The sequence below is a fragment of the Peromyscus maniculatus genome, chromosome 4 (assembly GCF_049852395.1).
Source record: "Peromyscus maniculatus bairdii isolate BWxNUB_F1_BW_parent chromosome 4, HU_Pman_BW_mat_3.1, whole genome shotgun sequence".
NCBI classification, from domain to species: Eukaryota; Metazoa; Chordata; class Mammalia; order Rodentia; family Cricetidae; genus Peromyscus; species Peromyscus maniculatus.
Window position 1 is genome coordinate 14,108,902 of NC_134855.1, and position 15,435 is coordinate 14,124,336.

Below are 15,435 nucleotides of genomic sequence, written 5' to 3' on the forward strand. Positions count from 1 at the left end.
CTGCATCTCCCAAGCATCACACAGTAAAGAGGAACCTAGGAGGCTGCTGGACCCCAGGCATGGCTGCCACATCCTTTAAAGCAATCCATGCCATAAATGGAGTCAACATGGTAACTGAGAGGAAGAAAGGGGCAGAGGAGGAATGTCCCTTCTGCAGAGACCTGCAGGGGATGCACACAGAGGGACATCCTCTCCAGCTGTAAACCAGCTGCAGGGTATCAGCAAGGGAAGATTCCTGATGTTCAGGAAACAACACCCACAAAGGAACCCTGAACAAATACCCACAGGTAGAGTGCCTTCCAGTAGCACAGGCTATACCTGTCTTCACAGATAGAAAAAGGTTAAAACACACAATGTCCCTAAGCCCTGTTGACCCCCAAAACCAGGATTTCCTCAAGTGTCCCCAAAACTGGCCACTTACCCTAATTGCTCCCTAGAGGGCAGGTTTCTGTCCAAGAAAGAAAAAACATGACTCAGAAGAGCCAGGGAATTCAGTCAGAAAGCCAAGGCCCCTCCATCAGCCAGCATGACCCCCACCCCTAAAGGACAAAGCTGGATGAGAGGCAGCCTGTTGTCCTGAGTGACTGGCTGCCTTCCCTGCATGGGGTGAGAGAACAAGGCAGCTTGCTTCCTACCACTCTGCAAGGGGATGAAGATGTTCTCTGCGTTGAGGCCTCCAGCTCTTGCAGCATTCTGAAAATCTTGTAGGGCCTCCTGGTTGATGTCAGGGTCTCTACCTACAGATGAGAACAGGAGGGACAGGGTGTCAGGGAGAGAGCTGGGAGAGCTGATAGAATTTCCTTCCCAGCCAAGGGGACTAAGTAACTCTTTGGGGTGAAAAGGGAGACATTGCCCACCCATGCAGAGACATGACCCAGAGACCTGGGTGAGAGAGCCCAGGTGGGGAAGGAGAATCAGAACACCACACTTGTCCCCCATAGCATCTGACCTAGAAGACACAGGGGCACTGTGCCTTCAGCTCCCTGAGTTTCTCTCAGGGCATCTGGGAACAGAGTGACCAACCTCACTCTGGAGGAGTATGTCACCCTTGGCTGAGGGCTCCATGCTGTCTCCCTACTCTATGTGGACAAATGCCCAGCATCAATCAGAGAGAGCTCAGGAGGAGACTCTGGGCCTTCATCTCCAGGCAAGAAGGACAGTGACAGCAGCTGTGATGGAGGCCGGCCTTTATATGCTGAATCCTGTTTCCATACACATCCTTCTTCCAGCTGGAACCCCACAGTGGTGAGGCCCCTTTCACCCCATGAGCCCTTGGTCCACCTCACAACAATGGGACTCACCCAAGAGTTTTGCAATTCGGAAATGAAACTCAGGATTGTTGCTCTCCCAGTAGAAGAAGTAGTGGTCCTCCACTGCAGATGGTATGATGTAGAGCACCTGAGTGCCCCCAACTGTGGAGGTACAGTGATGCAGATTAAGAATAAGCCTCCTGACCCTTCAGCAAGGATCCAAGGGTGGCCTGGCACCCAGCCTGGCACCTCTCAACTCTGTAACCTCCCAGTTACTCAGGTCTGCCTGACCCAGGTTCTCCACCATCCCAGAGCCTCAGTTACAAGGACCCTCCATTTCCAGGGGAGCCACACACATGGGAGATGACCATGTCCCAGTTCTGTGTGTCATACAGGAGAGTCTGCCTCTGGAGCCAGATACATTCTCTCCTGACTCCTTCCATGAGGTCAGCCATAGCCAATGGGACATCACTGTGCAGTTGTATTGACCAGTTTTATGTCACCTTGACACAAGCTAAAGTCATCAAAAGAGGAAAATCCAATTGAGAAAATGTTTCCAGGAGATCAGGCTGCAGACAAGCTTGTAGGGAATTTTCTTAATTAGTGATTGATGGAGGAGGGCCCAGCCCATTGTGAGTGTGGCCATCTCTATAAGAAAGCAAGCTGAATTATGATCAAAATTCCAATACAATTCTTCACAGACCTCGAAAGAACAATACTCAACTTCATATAGAAAAACAAAAACTTAATATATCTAAAATAATCCTTTATAATAAAGCAACTTCTGAAGGCATCACCATCCCTGACTTCAAGCTCTATTATAAAGTTATAGTAATAAAAACAGCTTGGTATTGGCATAAAATCTGACATGGGGACCAATGGAATCAAATTGAAGACCCTGACATTAATCCACACACCTATGAACACTGATTTTTGACAAAGAAGCCAAAACTGTACAATGAAAAAAAGAAAGCGTCTTCAATAAATGGTTCTGGCATAACTGGATATCTACATGTAGAAGATTGCAAATAGATCCACACCTATCACCATGCACAAAACTCAAATCCAAGTGTATCACAGACCTCAACATAAATCCAGCTACACTAATCCAGATAGAAGAAAAAGGAAGTAGCCTAGAATGCATTGGCACAGGAGACCACTTCCTAAATACAACACCAGTAGCACAGACACTGAGACCAATAATTAATAAATGAGACCTCCTGAAACTGAGAAGCTTCTGTAAGGCAAAGGAATTGTAAATAAGACAAAATGACAGCCTACAGAATGGGAAAAGATCTTTGCCAATCCCACATCTGACAGAGGGCTGACCTCCACAATATATAAAAAACTCAAGAAGCTAGGCATCAAAATACCAAATAATCCAATTAAAAATCATCTGCAGATCTAAACAGAGAATTCTAGACAGACAGAAGGATTTCAAATGGCAGATAGACATTAAAGGAATTGTTCAACATTCTTTGTCATCAGAGAAATGCAAGTCAAAACAACTCTGGGATACCATCTTACACCTGTCAGAATGGTTAAGATCAAAAACACTGATGACAGCTTATGCTGGAGAGGATATGAAGCAAGGGGAACACTCCTCCACTATTGGTGGGAGTACAAACTTGTACAACCACTTTGGAAAACTGTATGGTGACTTCTCAGAAAATTGGGTATCAATCTACCTCAAGAACCAATGATACCACTCTTGGGCATATACCCAAGGGATGCTCAATCATACCATGAGGACACTTGCTCAACTATGTTCATAGCAGCATTATTCATAATATCCAGAACCTGGAAACAACCTAGATGCTCCACAACCAAAGAATGGATAAAGAAGATGTGGCACATTTACACAACGGAGTACTACTCAGCTGTTAAAAAAAAAATGACATGAAATTTGCAGGCAAATGGATGGAACTAGAAAATATCATTCTGAGTTAGGTAACTCAGACTCAGACAAACATGGTATATACTCACCCATAAGTGGATACTAGATGTAAAGCAAAGGATAACCAGATTATAGCTCACAGCTCCAGAGAAATTAGGAAGGAGGACCCTAAGAGGGATGCATGGATTGCTTTGGGAAGGGGAAACAGGAGATCTCCATGAGTAGACTGGGAATAAGGGGAGCAATAGAGGGGAGGGGATGGGGGATAAGAACATGAGGGAACTCGATGGTCAAGCTGGGAGAGGGACAGAGTGGGATAGCAATGAAAGAGGTATCTTGATAGAGTGAGACATTATTGGGTTAGGGGGAAGCCTGGCACTAGGGAAACTCCCACATGGATGATTCCAGATTAGACTACTAGCAATAGTGGAGAGAGTGCCTGAACTGCCCTACACTGGTAATCAGATTGGTGAATACCCTGTCATCATAGAGCCTTCATCCAGTAACTGATGGAAGCAGATGCACAAATCCACAACCAAGCACCAGACTGAATTCCAGGAATGAAGCTGAAGACAGGGAAGAGGGATTATATGAGCAAGGGTTGGTCAAGATCATGATGGGGAAATCTACAATGACACCCCTGAACCAAGCTGGTGGAAACTCAGGAACATTAGGTCGACAGCTGTGGAGCCTGCATGGGACCTGACTAGGCACTCTGCATATGGGAGACAGTTGTGGAGCTTGGTCTGTTTGAGAGACCCCTGGCAGTGGGATCAGGATCTATCCCTGGGACATGAGCTGGCTTTCTGGAGCCCATTACCTATGGTGGGATGCCTTGCTCCCCCTTGATGCAGCAGGGGAGGGGCTTGGTCCTGCCTCAGTTGAATATACCAGGCTTTTTTTTATATATACCAGGCTTTGCTGACTCCTCATAGGAGGCCTTACCCTATTGGAGGAGGGGAAAGGGGTTGGGTTGGGTGGAGGGACACTGGGAGGAAGCAGGAGGATGGATGAGAGGGGAATTTGTGGTTGATATAAAATATTAATAAAAAAAACTCTAAATAAAAAAAACATATCTAAGGTGGATAAATCTCCCATTAAAAAAAGGCAAGCTGAGCAAGCCATGAAGAGCAAGTCATGAAGTACCACTCGTCTATGGTGTCTGCATCAACTCCCATGTCCTGCCCTGTCCTGACTTCCTTTGATAATGAACAGTGATGTGGAAATATAAACAAACTAAGGTCTTTCTTGCTCAACTTCCTTCTTGTCATGGTGTTGCAGCTCAGTATCAGTAACTCTAAGACAACAGCCAATTCTCCTCCAGAAACAAATCTACCACACCTGATGTAGTGCTTGGTAGCAGTTGTTCCATCTGGAAAGAAAACTGCCTCATGGGAGTGATCATGAGTATTAACAGGGTTACAAGAAGTAAAGGTTCTCTGTCCATGGGGCACTTGGAATGGCTACATTGGCCTCACATGTATCCAGGGAGGTTGGGTTCAAGCCTCACAGGCTCAGGGACTCACAGGATGTGTATTTGTCAGGTTGATCTGTCTTCTCTAGGACAACGCTCATCTCTCGGCACTCTCCTGCAATCCTGGCAGACAGAAGGTCTGTGAGACACATTACCCAGCCACACACCTTCCCTCCTGGTGGCACCCACAACATGGTCCACAGGTGCCTGCTTCCAAGGGGGCCACGGGAGTGCAGGCTTCACTGAGTCCCAATTATGTTTCCGGCAGGCCTCCTGAGTCACATGTTCTAATCCCCTGGCTCCCACAGTGACCCAGTTCTGTGTCCTGCCCCTGATGGCTGCACCCTGACAGCCTCTTGCTCACTCCCTTCGGGGACCCCGAGCTACATGGTTTGTGGACATTGTCTGGAGTCAGCCCTTCCTGCCTAGCCTCCATGCTGTGGGGCCCCCGTGCCTCACTCTCTGTCTCTGGAGATATTTAGGGGCCAGCCCCACCATCAGTGTCACCTGGCCAGCTGAGGGAACTCTTCAGTGAGTGGGACTGGGGGAAAAGAACAAAGGGCAGACTCCAGGGTAACTGCCAGGTCAGAGTCTGCCCAAATGTCAGATTCCGTGAAGACAGCACAGACTCGGCCATGGTGTCCAGGGGCCACTGAGGTGACAGGAGCCCAAATGTCACATCAGACACAAAGGTAGAAGCCACACAGATGGGAGGTCACACAGGTGTGAGATCACACAGGTGAGAGTCTACACAGAGAAGAGGTCACTCAGAGGACAGGCCACACAGTGATTGGCCACATGGGTGGGAAGAGGCTGGGATTTCAGTGTCTCTTGGAGCCTGATAAGCTTTCTCCACAGGGCCCTGTACACACCCTCATTCACTTTGAAATCCCAGGCTCCGCCTCTCTCCCAAGCAGATTTTCACACTGGAGGGTGAACAGGCCCAGACTGCATGTTCACACTGGGTCTGAGAGTGAAAGCTTTCTCCAAGGGCCAGGGCCACAGACAAAGGATATCCCATCAGAATAGAAAATGGGTGCCCCTTGCAGCTGAGATATTTTCTCTGGGCCACCCACCATCACACGGTCCTCTCTAAGCCGAGGGACCCTCAGTGGTACTGTTGCCCCAGACCCCCAGCTCAGCCTCCAGCTCTCATGTGTGGGGAATCAAAGGCCAAGAAGAATGCTACCATCTCAGTGGGCACACACTTACAGGACAGTGAACTTGACTTCCAGGTTGCCCTCTTCCAGGGTCTTGATGGTCATGGGAGTCACAGACACGGAGCCAAGCTTCTTGTCAGGAATCTCCTTGTCAGACGCTGTAGCTTTCACATACCATGTTCCTGACACCTGGAGAAGGCACCTGCCCATCAGGACTCAGGTAGACCCCAGGACCGGCCCCTAGTCCTCAGCCCCGACTCTACCTTGGCTCCCAAGTTCTGGACAAGTGAAACATATTCCAGGCTCCCTTTCTATCAACCTCTTAAATAAACTAGCTCTCCCAGGGCCACAGTGGTGTGGTCTCCCACCCTTGCAGCTGTGACACTATCTCAGAGCTCTGCACTCCCAGAAAACAGTGAAGAGAGCTGGACTCTGACATCCTCCTGCCCTCTGCACCCAGAACCATCTGACCAGATTCCTTGTGCTGTGTCTGACATTCACCAGTAGGGGTTCAAGCCTCACTCTAAAATGATGTCTCTTTAGATGAAGAAGGAATGGGGCTCTAACCGTCAACCTCAGCCCCCCATCTGCCAACACACACCCCCCTTGAAGCCCCTGCCCATGTCAGCCTCACATCATGACTCTCTTCCACAGCAGGGTAGGCCTGGGCCTGCAGGGCCACAACAAGGCTCAGGCCAAAGCTCAGGAGCAGGGCCTTCATCTCCACAGTCTGTGCTCACAGGTACCCAACAAGTCACTGACAGGCTGAGGAGGCTGTGCTGGGGCCCCACTCAGCTGCCCTTTATACTGCTCAGCCCCAGGTCCCCAGGGAACTTGGCAAGGAGGACTGACCAGTCCCTTCCTGGCCATTCATCATGGCCAGGTCTTCAGTGGACCAAATAAAATGTCATCATTGTTGGAAGTTGCTAGAGAACACTCATGGCTCAAAGGATGATGGGACAGGGCTCCTTGCAGATTTGCCCTGGCAAGAAAGTGAATCTGAGTTAGAGGTGCAGCCTCCCATGTCAGGAGCCCCTGGGGGTGAGCAGAGCAGGATCGAACCCCTCCTGCACACACTGTGGTCATCCAGCTGGCCGACATGCCCATTGACACAGAGGAGGCCACCGAAGCCAGATAGACTTGTGCTCCATTCTCAGGAACCTTCCCCAATTCCAGGGCAGGACACTGAATCTTAGATTCATCTTGGAAAAAGAGGAAAGTGGGGGCCTGCTGTGTGACTGTCAAAATTCATGCTTATAGATGTGTCCCCTCCTCAGCAAGGTGTGTGCACCAGCCCCTGACCATATGTGGAACAATGGTGGCACAGACATAGAAAGCAAGCAAGCAGGCCTGTGTGAGCACATATGTACACACACACACACACACACACACACACACACACATGTACACACAATCAGCAATGGGACAGAATCAGAGGTAGATCTGGAAAGGTGGCTCAGCAGTTAAGCGTCCTTTTTGCTCTTGAAGAGGACATGGGTTCAGTTCCTAGCACCCATATGGTGATTCATGACCACCTGTAACTCCAGTTCCAGGGGATATGATACTTTCTTCCAGCTTTCAGTTACCTGCATGATTGTGGTACATATAAATTCGCACAGGCTTACAGTCTGGTAAAGGGCCTAATGCACACGGGCTTCTGTCCCTGAAGCTAGCAGATGCCAGGGGTCTTTTTCCTAAGGAGTGATGAGTGGATTCCTTGATACATTAAGGATCCTGGAAACCCTCCTTTATGGCTCTGATATGCCACTGTTTGTAACTTACTCTCTTTACCTCTAACACCCTCCAGGTCTATGTCATAATCTGGGCAAACATGTTGCAGTGTGTTCGCTCTATGTGGCCCTTTGGGTGAGGTGAGGCATCTCTAGTTCAGTTCCTAAGCTGTTATGCTCAGCCTTGGATCAAGAACTCTGGATAAATCCCCTCCTGAGAAGGGTTGTCTTTGTTCTTCAAAATTTTCAGATTCTCTATATTTTAAAATTCAAGAGCTTCACAGCTGACCAGAGCACTGTTGATGAGGCAAAGGCAGAGGCAGAAGAACGGACAGCATGAAGACTGCAAGGTAACAGAGAAAGGAAAAGTGGGCAGACAATATGACCCTCTCCTAAACAAAATACCAGACACAGGCAACTTCTGGTTGGCTAACTGGCTGGCGGTAAATGTCAACTTGCTGCAACTCAGAATCACCTGGGAAGAGACTCAATTTAGGAATTATCTAGATCAGGTTGATCTGTAGCCTTGTCTGTGGGTTGTCTTCACTTTACTGTTACTTGACAGCCCACTGTGGGCAGCACCATTCCCTAGGCTGGGCCCTGAAGTGTGTTGGTAAAGAAATCTAGCTTGGTACTAAGCAAGCAGGCAGCACAGGTACACTTATTTCTCTTTGCGCTTGGCCTTGGATGTGCTGTAACTGGACTGCCTGGACTTTCCCGCAATAATGGACGGTGGCCTGGAATTGTAAGTCAAATAATCCCCTTCCTCTCTTGGTTTTTCTTTTCTGTTCTTGTTTTGGTTTTTTTTTGTTGTTGTTGTTGTTGTTTTGTTTTGTTTTGTTTTGTTTTGTTTTGTTTTGTTTTGTTTTGTTTTCTCACATTGTCTACATGTGAATGAAACTTTCCTGCCTTACGTTGATTTTTGTCAGGGTATTTTATCACAGCAATAGAAATGGAATCAGACTGTTGAGAAATCATTTAACCCCCTGGTTTCTGAGGGTTAACTCTGTGTTTTCTTGATCCCATGTGTTTAGGCCGAGCACCATGGCAGTGGGAGCTTGTAGTAGAAGAGGCTTTCCATCTCCTGAAAGCAGGAAGAAGAGAAAGTGAAGAGGAACTAGATCTATTCCTCAAAGACACCTTTTAATAACCTACTTCTTTTAACTAGGACCCACCTCCTAAGGCTTCCAAAACCTTCTCAAATAGTATCAACACCTAAGGACTAGGAGTATACCACAGGAGATACTTCATATTCAAACCCCTGAATCCCAGAGACCCATGAGTACTTCATGATACAAATGCATCCAAGAGTCTTCATAGTTGTAACTGTTGGAGCCTTCATCAAAATTTGCAATGCAAAGTTCCTGGTGAGATTCAAGGCAAACCCTTAGCTTTGTGTCCCTATAAAAGAAAAACAGAAAATGGCATACTGCCAAGATAAAATAGTACAGAGGAGACATCCCCATTCCCAAGGGGTCATAAAAAGGAAGCATGGGACCAAAGCTAGACTGAAACCCAGAAGTGAAATCATTAAATCCTATAATCTATGTCCTACTCTTGTGTCGCACAGTGTGGTCACAGAGGCTCACATAAGCCTGGAAAGGCCAACTCCTAAGATGTTGGCAGATACACCCTGGCTTGAGGATATATCTCTTGGGCTGGTTTTGTTTGCTGCCCAAAGCTTTTATCAACGATGTTTTTTACTCCCTACATCTATAAATTCCCAAGGCAAGTACTACATCATCAACTTTGTCCTTCCAGCTATTCTCTCAGGAGCTGCCTGCAGGAATCCTGAGCCTGCTGCTCATTGCCTGGCCTCCTAGGACTTTCTTTGAACTCTGGGTACAAGCCTCTGTCTCCAGGTAACACGGATTCTGCATGCCTCATTGCATAGGCAGTTCCTGATCCTTCCAACAGGACAGCAGATGGGCCCCCTTGGTAGCAGTGGCCTCCGAGTATCTGGGTTACTGAGGAAAATGGATCTGGAAAAACCAAATTCTAAGGCAGATCTATCCAAGTAAAGGAAATTCTTTCAAATGAATTTACTCATTTGTGCCCTTGAGTCTACAGTAAGTGAGGTCTCTGAAATTCACCAAGGCATAATTCCCATTTTCTCAATTAAAACTATTCGGCTTCCAAAAGTGTACAATGGAAAAAAGAAAGCATCTTCAACAAATGGTGCTGGCATAACTGGATATCAGCGTGTAGAAGGCTGCAAATAGATCCATATCTGTCACCGTGCACAAAACTTAAGTCCAAGAGGATCAAAGACCTCAACATAAATCCAGCTACTCTGAACCTGCTAGAAGAAAAAGTAGGAAATAGTCTTGAACGCCTTGGCATAGGAGATCACTTCCTAAATATAACACCAGTAGCGCAGACACTGAGACAAACAATCAATCAATGGGACCTCTTGAAACTGAGAAGCTTTTGTAGAGCAAAGGATACGGTCAACAAGGCAAAGCGACAGCCTACAGAATGGGAAAAGATCTTCACCAACCCCACATCTGACAGAGGACTGATATCCAGAATATATAAGGAACTCAAGAAATTAGACATCAAAAGGACCAACAGTCCAATTGAGAAATGGGCTTTAGAACTAAACAGAGAATTCTCAACAGAGGAATCCCAAATGGCTGAAAGACATTTAAGGAATTGCTCAACTTCCCTAATCATCAGGGAAATGCAAATCAAGACAACTCTGAGATACCACCTTACGCCTGTCAGAGTGGCTAAGATCAAAAACACTGAAGACACTTTATGCTGGAGAGGATGTGGAACTAGGGGAACTCTCCTCCACTGCTGGTGGGAATGCAAGCTTGTACAACCACTTTGGAAATCAATATGGCGCTTTCTTAGAAAATTGGGAATCAATCTCCCCCAAGATCCAGCTATACCACTCCTGGGCATATACCCAAGAAATGCTCAATCATACCACAAGAGCACTTGCTCAGCTATGTTCATATCAGCATTGTTTGTAATAGCCAAAACCTGGAAACAACCTAGATGCCCTTCAACTGAAGAATGGATAAATAAATTGTGGCACATATACACAATGGAATACTACTCAGCAGAGAAAAACAACGACATCACACGGTTTGCAGGCAAATGGATGGATCTAGAAAAAATCATCCTGAGTGAGGTAACCCAGACTCAGAAAGACAAATATGGTATGTACTCACTCATAGGAAGATGCTAGATGTGGAACAAGGATGACTAGACTGCTACTCACATCACCAGTGAGGCTACCTGGAAAACGGGACCCCAAAAAAGACACGGAGAAATGGACAAGATCTACATGAATAGCCTGGTCATGAGTGGGAACAATGAAGGGCGACAGTCGAGGGAAAGAGTGGGAGATCCTAGCTGGATCAAGAAAAGAGAGGGAGAACAAGGAATAGGAGACCATGGTAAATGAAGACCACATGGGAAGGTGAGAAGGGGAGGAAGCAGAGAGCTAGGGAGGCCCACGGAGATCCACAAAGATACCCCCTCAAAAGACTGCTGGCAATGGTCGCGAGACGGCAGGAACTGACCTACTCTGGTGATGGAATGGCCAGACACCCAAATAGTGATGCCATAAACCCCATCCAAGGACTGAGGAATCTGAAGGCAGACATCCACGGCTGGGCCCCTGGTGGAGCACTGGGAGTCTAATTAGTGAGTATGAAGAGGATTTATATGAGCGAGAATTGTTGAAGCCAAGGTTGGATAAAGCACCGGGATAAATAACCAAATGAATGGAAGCACAGGATCTATGAACCAAAGGCTGAGGGGCCCCCAACTGGATCAGGCCACCTGAACGGGTGAGACAGTCAGTTGGCTTGATCTGTTTGGGAGGCAGCTGTGCATTGGTGCCAGGTCCTGGGCTCGTTGCATGAGTTGGCTGTTTGAATCCTGGGACTTATGCAGGGACACTTGGCTCGGTCTGGGAGGGGGGAATGGACCTGCCTGGACTGAGTCTACCAGGTCAACCCCGGTCCTCGTGGGAGACCTTGATCTGGAGGAGGTGGGAATGGGGGGTGGGCTGGGGGGAGGGGTGGGCGAGAGGGGGAGAACAGGGGATTCTGTGGCTATTATGTTGAACTGAATGGTGTTGTAAAATAATAATAATAATAATAAAAAAAAACCAAAAAAAAAAAAAAAAAAAAAAAAAAAAAAAAAAAGAGATTGTTAGGAATCTTTGAAAAGATATTAAAAAAAAAAAAAACTATTCGGCTTCTTTTCAATGGCTGCAATTTCTTCAGAAACTATGACTTTCTTAGCTGCAACTTTCCATGAGCTTCTATCACTGAAATGCATTTTTTTCAAGTCTTTCTACTCTGCATTTTGCTCTTGATTTTCTCTGTGAACCTGACCCAAAGCAGCCAGCAATAACCATACCATAGCCTCAATGCTGGGCCACCTTGAAACTTCCTCTAGTAGATTAATTAGTCCATCACAGTTACTTCGATCTTCCCCGAAGTTCTCTCTCACAGTGTAACACACACCACCTTGAACCCAATTCCCAATAAGGTCGACTTTTCCAGGTGGATGCCTCGTGTGTACAGTCTTGGCTGTTGGTCTTACTCTAGGCAATCTCACATGAACACCCCTTACACTTTGTTTATAGAATACCAGGGCTTCTCTAGCCATCATCTCCAAGCACATTGTCTCATATTCACAGCAACAATCTCACTTCTCTGCCATCATTTTTTTAAATATTAGTTTAAAATGTTTCTTGCATTATCTAGTGTATGTGTGTGCACACATACACACCATGGAGTGCTTGAGGAAGTCAGAGGACAACTTGCAGAAGTTCACTCCTGACACCACATAGGCCCTAGTGACCCAACTCAGCTTCTCAGCCTTGGCAGCAAAGACCGTCCCTTGCTGAGCCACCACACCACCCCCTGGTCTACACAATCTAAAGGAAGTTAGGTTATAGCTGGCTCCTAGTTTCAGAGATTCCATTTTGACATGGCGGAGGGCATGGCAAAGCAGCCTAGTTGTACTGTGAGGGAAACATACTGAGAACTTCACTCTTGGCTTCTCCTTTCTCAGAACTCGGTTATCTCCCCCTGGGGTCCTAGGCTGAGGGATAAGATCATCTTCTTTCATGATGTTCTCCTAACCTTAGTTAGTCCTCTTTGGAATCCCTTAAAGACACACTCAGAGTCATGTCCTAGGTGTGTCTAGTCCTAGGCCCTTCTCAGTCTAATCCAATCTACAAGCAGGATTCGCAATCACTCTGGGTCTACCTGATAGGTTGTTGTGAGAATATCTTCAGAAATGACTTGTAGGGTCCTTGCCCAATGCCAAATGACTGTATGGAACCATCTGCCAACCTATCACAGGGGTCTTATATGGCTGTGGGCACCGAAGTCCCCCCCCCCAAGTATCTCCTGAACTCTAAGAACAATGATAGAAAGTTCTGGCTTTCTGTGGCTCACAGAAAAGTTGTACTTATTGTCCAAACTTGTGGACTTCTTGAGTACTCTTGGTACCTTGTAGAACAAGCCAGTATTGAAGGCTCAGAGCCAGCTCTAAGCTTCAGTTCCTCTCAGGATGGTTAAGTCAGTCAAAGTCACCATGACACAGATATGAGGCTGGATCTCCAGTGATGCAGAAAATAGAATAATTGTCTGATACCCACTTCCCCATCGGGGAGCCAAGCCAGCAGAAGCTAACACAGCACGGACATGAGGTTGGCTCTCTACAGCTACAGATAACGTGTAATGGAGACTCACTTCCCTGTGGAAGGGCCAAGCCAGCTGAGGCCAGAGTGACGCAGATCCGAGGCTGGCTCTCATGGAAAGCACTGCACGATTGCTTGAGGGTAGGACTTCCACAGTGTGGTGAGCGTGTCTTTTGCTGATGTTTGAAAGGTCAGTTGCTACAGCTTTAAAGACACATCCTGTTGCCTGTCATGGCTCCTTACTCAGGGCTGGAGTGGGTAGTGGTGCTGCCTATGACGGGCAAGTGGCCATCCTGAGTTCCACATCTCCCCTGACTCCTCACTATCCTGCACCTCCCTTTCCACGACATCCGCACCCCTACTTGTCCCTTGTCATGGTACAGCTGTCCTCTGACACAGCCTCCACACAGGACACTGCCTGCCTCACGAGCTTAGCCCACAGCCTGAGCCTCTGCTCTGTGGGCTGGAATCCAGGTATCGGGCCAGCTTTCGTGATGTCATGCTGGACCTGGATGCTTCCTGACTCTATTCATGGGTTCACTGGGTGGGCTTCTCTCACGGGCCTTCCTCTGGGGTTCTCAGACATCCCCAGTGAGTTTCTCCTTGTCTCTCTGGCCAGCCCCAGCATAGATTGAGGGACAGGTCACTGTATATCAGTCAGAGGCGACCTGTAGCTGGGAGAGTGTCATTATTCATGAGGATACTGCTGACCTGTGTGGGAGGAAGGAGGGAGGAAATGGATGCTCAGCAGCCACCAATAGTGCCACCATCAGCCCCAGAAAGACCCTGCTTCCTGCACTTACACAATCCCACAATACACATCTGCTCAGTACTTCTGTGTGTGCCTCATTCAAGATGCTGGGAAATTCCAGAGTGTACACAGTACATGAATGGCAGAGGCCAGTGGCCCTGGAGGTGGCTGTCAGGACACAACTTGAGCGGAGAGCAAAAAAGTCATCAAGAAACCACAGTAAAAAGGTAAATTGTTCCCAGTGAACTGTACATTTCATGGTGACCCAGCTCAGCCTCAGGGGAGAGTTTAGGGTGTGCTGAGTTTATAAACAATTTTCATTTTTTCTTAAAAATCTAAAATTATCTATAATGCACATATATAGTGTTACATATAATATAAACAGCACTTTCTGTGTTTGTACAAATCACTAGGAAATCTGAAATTTCAACAATGAGAACTGAAGGTCATCTTTGTGTCCCTTACTATGTGACAGGCAGCCTTCCCATGGGCACTTTGGCTTATAGTGAATCACTTGGTGGATGGTCACAACTCGGGGCTCACAAAATCAGAAGAAAGGAGAGAGATGGTCTTAAGAGGTGAGGCAATTCATAGCCCTGAGTGTGGGGCGGAGTGAGTCTGTAGGGGAGTGGGAGCCTCGGCCATGCTCATCCTCTTCAGAACGAGGGCATGGACCTCCTGTGGAAGGTGTGGGGCAGGAGGTCTACAGGGCAGCATCTGGCAAGGGTCGCGGCTCTTCTGTGAGCTGACCAGTGATGAACCTGGAGTCTGATTAGCCTCTGGCTGGGTCAGCACCTCACTCACTGTTTTCAACCTTGCCTTCCTTTTTTTTGGAAAAGGGGTCAAGGATGGCAGAACCCTGGTTAGACAATGATGCACTTAAACGGCCATAGTCCTTGGTCCCCTCCTTTTCCACAGGCCTATCTAGACAAACCACAGCACGGACACATTTATGGGGCTTGCCCCACCAAGCACTTCCTAGTGTTTGTCTGGGGACCGGCTCAGGTGGCAAGATACACAAGGTGGGCTTCTTCCATATGGCTCATGGTCTGGAGGGCCCTCCTTGGCCATTTCCAGCCCCACAGAGCAGTTGTCTGTGTGTAGAGGTGGAGGCCAGATGGAAAGAGACCTGGGTCAGGCTCAACTGAGCCTCAGTTTCCCAGGAGATATCCTTAAGGGGCTCAATGTTGCTTTCTTAGTGGCTCCTTCCAGGCCTCCCTCCCTTTGCTTCCCTTTCCTTACTCCTGGGAACTTCTGTGTCTCCCTGGTTATAACACTTTGGGGTGATTATTCAGCTGGAACTCCAGGAAACCAAGGAAGGGAAGAACTATGTGTGTTTCTAAGTGAGGTCCCTCCCTCTCCATTGGTTTATGGGGCTTAGATGGCCAAAGGGTTAGGTTGACTCCACTGGGATGTGCACCCTTCTGGAACAGAGTGTTAGGTGACTGTGGCGTTCCAGCATGAGGTACCCAGGGTAAGGCTGGCACAGCTTCCCC

General features: G+C 47.6%; 1 protein-coding gene across 1 annotated transcript; it reads right to left on the reverse strand.

The window, feature by feature from the left end:
- Window positions 1–495: 495 nt before the first annotated feature.
- LOC102908879 (von Ebner gland protein 1-like) lies at window positions 496–6,531 on the reverse strand. The gene is made up of 5 exons (XM_042277127.2): window positions 6,416–6,531; window positions 5,834–5,970; window positions 4,674–4,744; window positions 1,302–1,412; window positions 496–737 (listed from the first exon to the last, which is right to left on the reverse strand). Exons 1-5 carry the CDS (start codon window positions 6,500–6,502, stop codon window positions 496–498), a joined length of 648 nt encoding a protein of 215 aa, XP_042133061.2. The 5' UTR covers window positions 6,503–6,531.
- Between the last annotated feature and the right edge of the window lie 8,904 nt (window positions 6,532–15,435).

What these genes read in the sequence shown, in the direction of transcription:
- LOC102908879 (XM_042277127.2), bottom strand. Translation starts at nt 6,502, where the DNA reads ATGAAGGCCCTGCTCCTGAGCTTTGGCCTGAGCCTTGTTGTGGCCCTG. An exon ending in GAAGTCAAGTTCACTGTCCT is followed by an intron (nt 4,745 to 5,833) that starts GTAAGTGTGTGC and finishes TCTGTCTGCCAG; the next exon opens with GATTGCAGGAGAGTGCCGAG. An exon ending in ACCTGACAAATACACATCCT is followed by an intron (nt 1,413 to 4,673) that starts GTGAGTCCCTGA and finishes GTACCTCCACAG; the next exon opens with TTGGGGGCACTCAGGTGCTC.